The sequence below is a fragment of the Myotis davidii genome, unplaced genomic scaffold, assembly GCF_000327345.1.
Source record: "Myotis davidii unplaced genomic scaffold, ASM32734v1 scaffold69, whole genome shotgun sequence".
Taxonomy (NCBI): Eukaryota; Metazoa; Chordata; class Mammalia; order Chiroptera; family Vespertilionidae; genus Myotis; species Myotis davidii.
The window spans coordinates 3,660,227-3,668,881 of NW_006300363.1; the positions used below are offsets into that span (position 1 = coordinate 3,660,227).

The following is an 8,655-nucleotide window of genomic DNA, read 5'->3' on the forward strand; positions in this document are numbered from 1 at the left end:
GCTTCTAGAACTTTATTGAGTCTTATCACTAATTATAAACAGGAATTATAAACAGGAAAATTTCCATCAACCTTAGATATGGAAGGGCTCAAATACATTAAAACCTAGATTATAAAAATCTCAGCAATAATTATAAAACAAGAATATTATCCTAGGAGAGTTTTTAAATGTTAGTTCATATTCTCTTCTTTCATTTTAAATATTCCTATTGTTAAAAGAAGAGACTTAAGTTCATGAGGTAATTTCTATGTTTCTTTTCAGTGAAGTTTTCTCTTTGGAAATTTAAATGGAAGTTCTGGACTTTGTTGTAACAAGGAAAGAAGGTGAATTACAAAGACAGACACCCTGCTTGCCTTCCTGCCTTGCAGCTCTTTATCAAAATACGTCCTCTGTGCATCTGAGAATTAAGTGCTGCCAACCAGTCTCCATATCCCCACTGATATTAGGGAGCCCAGTGCCATGGCAACATCTCCCTGTCAACTCCATCAGAGTGGGCAGTCACCATCAGGCTTCTCAAAATACCAGTGGCCCCCACCTCCACTTAGTCATGAGTTATCCTTTTTATATATTGTCCCTATTATCCTTTTTATATATTCCTGGATTCAATTTGTTGAGAGTTTTGTTAAGGATAACAATTATCAGCTTTTTTGAAAACTGTAAGCTTGTGTAATTATTTTAAAAAATACATAAAATGATTAACATCAAAACCAACTCACCAATGATGCCACTATCTCTGCTTTCGAGGGTGGAAGTTGGACTAGTGACAGCCCCATAGGTGCAGTCCTTGGCTGTTGCATTTGAACTGACTGGTGGGAGGGTGGAGCAGGGGCTACCAGCTGGTGGGGAGGCAGTGCTGCTAGTCAAGGTGGAACAGGGGCTTATCCGCTGGGTGATTGCTGAGGTCTGAAAAATCGGAATGAAAAATAAGATAAACTGATCAGCTGTTAAAGTAAAATATTATCTTATGGTAAAACATAATCTTTGATGAGAAGAAGAAAATCTGCATGCAGCTTGTATATTTTTTGCGGTTCTATTTGTTTTTGCCTTCCAGGATAAGATATTCTGCATTTTACAATTAAGGTGATACTTAAACTTAAAATGAGCAGAGACTGTGGCCAGTTTTTCTGCCTAGAAAATTTCCAGTAACAAGTATTCTTTATCATTAACATGAATTAATGGAAAATATTTTAAAATTAAGCACAAGTTGATCTTGCTGTTTCCAATCAATAAAACTTCTGAAAGCTTGGAACTTTGTCTTGTTCATAATTTTTCTTTGGATAGAAAAAAATCTCCAAATGAGAAAAAATTAAAAAAAGGTTCATAATGCAAATAATTGTGTTTTGGAAACATAGGAGGCTGCCCAGAAACAATAAATGAATGCAGGGAAAATGCTTTAATCTAAAAGTTAGTCTAATAAAATAGATCAAACAATATTAATTTAATTAAAAACTTAATTTTTCTGTAGAAACTGATTATTAAGATCTCTTTGTATCCTGAGTAATTCTTACACCTGAAGTTACCTCCTTTTTAAGTTTCTGATGTGAAGGAATAAAAATAATCACAAAAAAAGATTGGTGGTAATATATTCTGTTTTACTGAATTTAATAATAATTCACTTTTCTTTAGCTCTTTCTACTCAAATAAATTACTAACATAATGAATAAAAGTACTATTTTTTCAAAAACTAAAGAAAGTCTATCCTTTTCAAAATGTGTGTTGTGACAAAATCACATGAAAGAAAACTGATGATAAATTTCACATCTTTAATTCTTAATTTTAAAAGAAGCTTTTCAACTTCTTTAAATAGTCTTCATATTCTTTCTGCTGAAATGAAGATTTACATTTAATATTTGATTGAAAAAGGTGTTGATTACTAGATATGAGAATATTAAAGCTCTTTGACTCACCCTAAAATATTTCTAGATGCAATCCCTTGTATTAAATTCCCCACTGGAATCCATGCACCAGGCCTCTAGTATGCATATAAGATCTTTGGTTAATCTCTTCCCGCTCTCCCTCTTCCCCCCTTCCCTCTGAGATTCATCAGTTTGTTCCATGTTTCCATGCCTGTCGTTTCTGCTCCTGTGTTGAGCGTCTGCCCCTGGTGGTCAGTGCATGTCATAGTTACCAGCTGGTCGGCCAGTTGGCCGGTCACTTAGGCTTTTATACATATATAGATAGATACTTTACCTTTGTTTAATGCTATACAGTTTTTTTAAATTTTAATGTATTATTTCATTTACTCCTTTATTAACTAAGTATAAGACATATTATTTCCCTCATTTAAGAAATTTGAAAATGAAAGCTATAAAATAGCTTATTTTTTTACATATACATATAGCTTATATATTTATATACTAATTATATTGCATATTATTTTATACCCTTTATTTATATGGCATTTTATAGCTTACAAAGTATTTTAATATTTATGATTTAACTTGATCCTAACAACAATCCTGTCAGGTGTTATTATTTCATATTACACTAGAATAGTATGGTTCTTAACAGACTGCCTGGATTTAAATATTACTATACCACTTTCTGACAGTGTGTTCCCATTTTTTTATATCTAAAAGTTAATATAAATGGACTCTACTACATTGGGTTGTAAGGAAGATTAAATATATATATATGAATTTTACTTATTGGCTTATTTACCCATTCTTTTTCTCATTCATCCAATAAATGAATCAAAACCTTAATATGACTTTTGAAAGCTAAAAATGAAACTTAAAGGTGTTTTATAAACAGAACAGATAGAGTGATTATGGAAAATTAAGTTATATCTTCAGGCCTCAAAAAGCATTCAACAATTGGGATTATTCCTCTCAACACACACACACACACCCCTGTGAAATTTGCCCTTTCCTGGTATAACAGGTTGATTCAGCCCATGTTTCACAGAATTAGTGACAAGCAGTTTACCTGATTTTCATCTTCTACTTCCATGTTGTATTGGTCACCTGGCTGAACTTCTGTGACTTTCTCTCCAAGGAGGAAACCCAGACGAGTCATGAGTGTGTTTGCTGCCTCATCTACAGATGGAGGGGGACCAAGTTCCTGTTCAGCATCACCTAAAACAGGAAGACATCAAAACATGAATCTATCAAAATAAAATGGCCTATTTCTACAACTATTATTATATTTAGCTTGGTCATTTCCTTTGTTTTCACATTGTAAATCCAAAATAACAGGGTCCCTGTCTAAGAACCTGATTTTCCCACATTTACATATTATAACTGAATACTCTACTCAGATTATCCTCTATTTATTTACTTAAAATGACTCTGAGAGAATGTTTTTGTAACTTTCTGAATAGAAAAAGTTTCCCATTTCTTTGGCAGTTAGCCTTCTAATACAGTCCTCATCGTGGGATCTAGTTCCTGGTCATAATCACCACCTTTATTCAGGCTTTTTTTTCTTTAGAGTTTGTGTAACTATTCTTAATTTTTAAATTAAATCAGTTCAAACTTACAAAAAAAGTTTCAAGATAATACAAAGAATATTTTTTCCTTAACCATTTGAAAGTACTGACATGATGTCCCATCATCCCCAGATACTATGTATTTCCTATAAACAAAGACATTCTCTTACATAACTACAGTACCAGCACAGAAATCAGGAAACTAACATTTTACATTATTATGATCTCATGCACAGACCCCATTTAAATTTTCACATTTGTCCCAGTAATGTCCTTTCTAGCAAAAGGAGCCAACAATTTAGGATTAATCAATGCATTTAGTTTTCAGTTCTCTTTTCTTTCTTTTGATCTGGAACAGTTTCTCAGTCTTAACTTTCATGACCTGACACTTTTGAAGATTACAGGCCAGTTGTTTTGCACAATGCCTCTCAATCTGAGTTTATCTTATGTTACCTCATGATTTGACAAAGCACTGCTGTGTTAACTTTGATTGCTTGGTTATGGTAGTATCTGTCAGATTTCTCTACTCCAAAATCACACTTTTTCTCTTTGTAGTGAATAACTATTTTTCAGGGGGATACTTTGAGACTATGTAAATATTCCCTTCTTCAACAAACTCTCAAATTAAAAAAAAATATTGTGATAAACACATTTGTCATTTTAACTGTTTAAGTATAAAATTCAGTGGCATTAAGTACTTTGATAATGTGCAACTTTTTCCACTGTCCATTTCCAGAATTTTTTATTCTTCCCCCAAAGAAACTCTGTAACCATTAAATAATAACTCCCAATTTCTCCCCTTACTAGTACCTAGTATCCTCTCGTCTACTTTCTGTCTCTGTGAATTTGCCTATTCTAGGGATCTCATATGAATACAATCAAACAGTATTAGTACTTTTACGTCTAGCTTATTTCACTTTGCGTAATGTTTTCAAGGTTTATTCATGTTTTAGCATGTATCAGAATTTCACTTTTTATATTTCACCCCTTTTTATGACTGAATAATATTCCATTGTATGTATATAACACATTTAGTTTACCTATTCATCTGATGTTGGACACTTGGGTTGTTTCAAAATATACTATCTTATGAATAATGATGATAGTATAGACACTGGTGTACAAGTGTCAGTCTGAATCTCTCCTCAACAAATTTTGCCTCTTACTTTTAGCAACCATTAATTTTCTTGGTTGAATTATCACCATGCTTGCCAAAGAATGATTTTTCTAAATTAATTACTCTTTCTATGGTGTACTTTCTTTTATCCATCCATCCAAACTCAAAGATTCCTATCTTATTTAATGAGGTTATAATCTGTTACTACCATTATTTATTTTGTTACGTAGATTGCCCCAGATTTGGCCAGGGTAAGCTCTTTCAATTTGGCCTCTGTAACCTTTTGTCTTATCCCTGTCATTTTCTGAGCACTTCTTTGCTTTTTGGCACAAGATGTTCCAGGTTCATCTTGTACTGTCTCTGCCTGGAATGAGTCTTTTTCCCAAGAAGCCCTGGCTCTTTTTAGTGAAGAAAGGTATTTAGAATATCAGGTATGTTCATTGCTATTAGGATGTCATTGTCCTCCAAGTCCACTCAGTGACTGAGTAAGTCAGTATATTCATACACATACATACATATATGTATGCATACATAAACATACAGTAAAGGGGTTTGTTTATACAACCCCTCCTAAAATTCACAGTGATGCTCTAATTCCATACAGTTAATTATAGTTTTTCTCCTTTCCAAAGCTGTAACTCTGTTCCCCAATAATGACAAATCTGGCTCTCATTAGCCTTAGTTACTTCATCTAGTCCCCCTACATGTAACAAATTTCACTGTTGTTCATTGCCACCTTGCACACAGATGCTCTACTTACCCTGATTGGGTTCCTACCCCATGCTAGAGAGACCTGGCTTACCACTTCTCCCACAGTCAGATAATTTTTTCAATATTGGTATATATAATTAACATACCATAAACTATCACCTTGAAGTGTACAATTCAGTGCCTTTTAGTAAAGTTATGCAACCATCACAACTCTCTAATCCAAGAATATTTTCTTCACTCCAAAAATAAACCCCTTTCAGGTTCATTTTTGCCCTGAAAATAGAACCCTTAAAATTCCTTATCTCTGGCATTCATTTTAATCCTCTGCTTCCAGACTACTACATTCTTTCCATACAATTAGTTTTTAGAGTCTCTTTCTATTTAGACTACTTTTCAGTAGTTACCAGCTACAGAAATTAGTCTTTTTCAAACCTTGTCCCTGAGGGATGCCGAACAAAGTCAGTATAAGGTTCTTCCTTGGCCTCACCATCAAGATAAATTTATTTCCAAATAAAGAATGTATAGAAATCACATAAAAAGAAACAAGGGAACTAAAGATGACCTATTCTAAATGTGATGCAGAATCATTTATCTAAACTAAATACCTATTTACATTAACTTGATTCAATGTCAACATTTTTTCAGGTTTTGTTTTACATTCAGATGCATTTAATCTAACCGTATAACAATTCACAGTAGCACAGATCCTACAGGACATTACAAAAAAAAAATGTTTTAAGTCAGATATGTCCTTTCAGCTTAGCAAGCATTAGCTATAGTGTCACAGTTTGATGCCAAAATATAATAGCTTCTTAATTTTTAGAATATTTAGTATTATACATGAAACCATTCCAAATGGCAAGACATTGAGATGTACATAGTTATTATTCAGTTTAACATTTATCTTAACTTCTCTACTAAAGTCACAAGGTGGGGGTCAGAGGAAGGGACTATACATACATTGTTGTATACTATTATTTAACTCAAGTGTTCCATCTGTGGAAAATCTATACAGAATTCTCATCGACGTTATGTCAGAGTAGAAAAACAGGCTCTATTTTCCCTTCCCTATTTTCTTTCCAAGAGGCAACAAAAATAGATTTTTCTGCCACAGACAGAAATAAGAGAATTGGTATTTTTATGGTACAAATATATAGATTTATATAGATTTTCTCCCAAGAATGATTAAAAGCTTCTTGTTTCTTGATAAAATAAAAAGGTAACTGCTCATTAATTACTCTTTTCCCTTTCTATAGATTAAACTAGTTAAGCTTTTCCAAGTTTCTCTCTGCATAGATTCCTGACTTCTGGATATTCTGGGGTTCCATTTCACTTTTTTCTAGAAAGTTATACTGATAATTACCAAATACTTAAAAAGTAAATATAAATACTAGGTACTATGAGAATAAAACATGAAGGAGATATAGTCATTAACTTTAAAAAGTTTATAATCTATGTGAAAAATATGACATACTATATGCTTCATTTATTTAATATATAGTGCAAGTCACCGAACACTTCACAAATATTAACTTAATCTTCATAACAGCTTTATGAAGTAGGTATTATTACCTTATTTTACAAATGAGAAAATTGAGGCACAAAGAAATTAAGTTATCTACTCAAAGTCACAAACCTATAAATGGTTGTAGCCCAGGCTCCCCTACTCCAGAATCCATGCTCCCAACTAGTATGTTATACTGCCTCCCTCAATGGAAAGAAATATTACATTTAGTGAGAATGTTTATATAAGACACTAACCACAAAAGAAAAGATTGGTAAAGGATAGTTTATTAATACAAAAAGTTCTGCTCATTAAAGACACTATTAAAATGGTTAAAAAGCAAGCCATAGAGTGGGGAAAAGATATCTTTAATTCATATACCTTAAAAAGAACTCATATCTAGAATGTATAAAGAATCTGTATAAATTAATAAAAAAAAAGGCCATCCAATTTAAAAATGAACTAAAATATTTATACAGGAATTTACAAGAGGATAGCCAAGTGACCAATAAGTGTATATGGTAAAAAGCTATTCAACATTATTGGGAAATTATCATCAAAACCACACTGAAATACCAGTACATATGTGCAGTACAGAATAGCACACAAAACAAAGAAAAAAACAACCACCTGACAATCTAGATATATAAAAGTGTAATATGCAAATCAACCAAACAGCCGAACAACAGAATGACCATCTGGATGACCACACTATGACACATACTGGCACCAGGCCAGCCAAGGCGGGTGTGATGCGATTGGTTGGGGGGCCCCGCCGTGGCCCCACAATTGCCCACAGAGGGAGGCCCAGGCCACCGGCCAGTGGGGCAATCAATGTGGGGTAAGGAGGTGGGGTGACCGTGGACACGGGCAGCCCCAGGCCAAGGTGGGTGTGGGTGGGGGTGGGGCCAGCTGCAGGCAGGCCTAGGGACCCCACCCGTGCATGAATTTTGTGCACAAGGCCTCTAGCATGGGATAAAAGAGCATTTAAATACTGCCTATGTTGGTGGGAATGTAAATTGGTAGCATCAAATTTGGAAACAATTTTAAGCTGAACATACTGAAAACCTTATGACCCAGCATATTCACTACCAGATATACACCTAAAGGAGAGGTATACATAGGGGTAGCAAAATATATTTAATAAACATTTGTAAAATTGTTCATAACAGCCAAAATTGTAGGCATACAATGAAATATGACAGCTATAAAAGAGAATCTCACAACATACAATTGAACAAAGAAGAGCGACGGAAGAGAATACATACTAAATTATTACATTTATGTAAAGTCTGAAAACTGGTAAAAGAAATAATTGATCATCGCAATCAGAATAGTGGTTATGCTTGCAGGGAGTGGATAATGATGCAGAGGAAGTATGAGAAAGCTGAAGTGCTGGTAATGTTCTATATCTTGATTTAGGTAGTGATTATATGCTTGTGTTCACTTCATAAAATTTTATGGCTTGCATAATTACAATTTGTGTACCTTTCTGTATTTATATTTTCATTATTTTTAAAAGTTATGGAAAAGGTATTAAGGACAGAAGACACTGGGTTTGAAAATGAAACAATATTCATCATTTTTTTCTCCAAGAAAGAAGTCTAGAATAATGAAAAAAGAAATGTTATATTTTAAAAATTAGTACAACATAATAAATTATTTGACCAGTCCTCTTATACCAGTTAACAACTTCAAGTGGAACAATGACATAAGGATAGAGAGAAGCCAATGTGTACAGAAATATTTTATTTTATAAGTTAAAGGAAGTGTTAGAGAGCAGAGAAGGAAACAAACTTGTCTTGGAAGAGTGGAGGGAAGAAAAGGAGGGAAGAGGGTTCTTGGAGAAGGCCACACTAAAAATTCTTGAAATGGAGGAGTTTTGATTTTTTTTTA

General features: G+C 33.5%; 1 protein-coding gene across 1 annotated transcript in view; it reads right to left on the minus strand.

Annotated features, from left to right (window-relative positions):
* Positions 1–8,655, minus strand: part of TANC2 (tetratricopeptide repeat, ankyrin repeat and coiled-coil containing 2) — a 228,796-nt gene that overhangs the window by 122,240 nt on the left and 97,901 nt on the right. The window contains exons 4-5 of the mRNA XM_006776730.2: positions 2,929–3,077; positions 717–903 (exon numbers count right to left, since the gene is read on the minus strand). Of these exons, the coding sequence (XP_006776793.1) occupies positions 717–903; positions 2,929–3,077 (336 nt within the window). The remainder of the gene's footprint in view (positions 1–716; positions 904–2,928; positions 3,078–8,655) is intronic.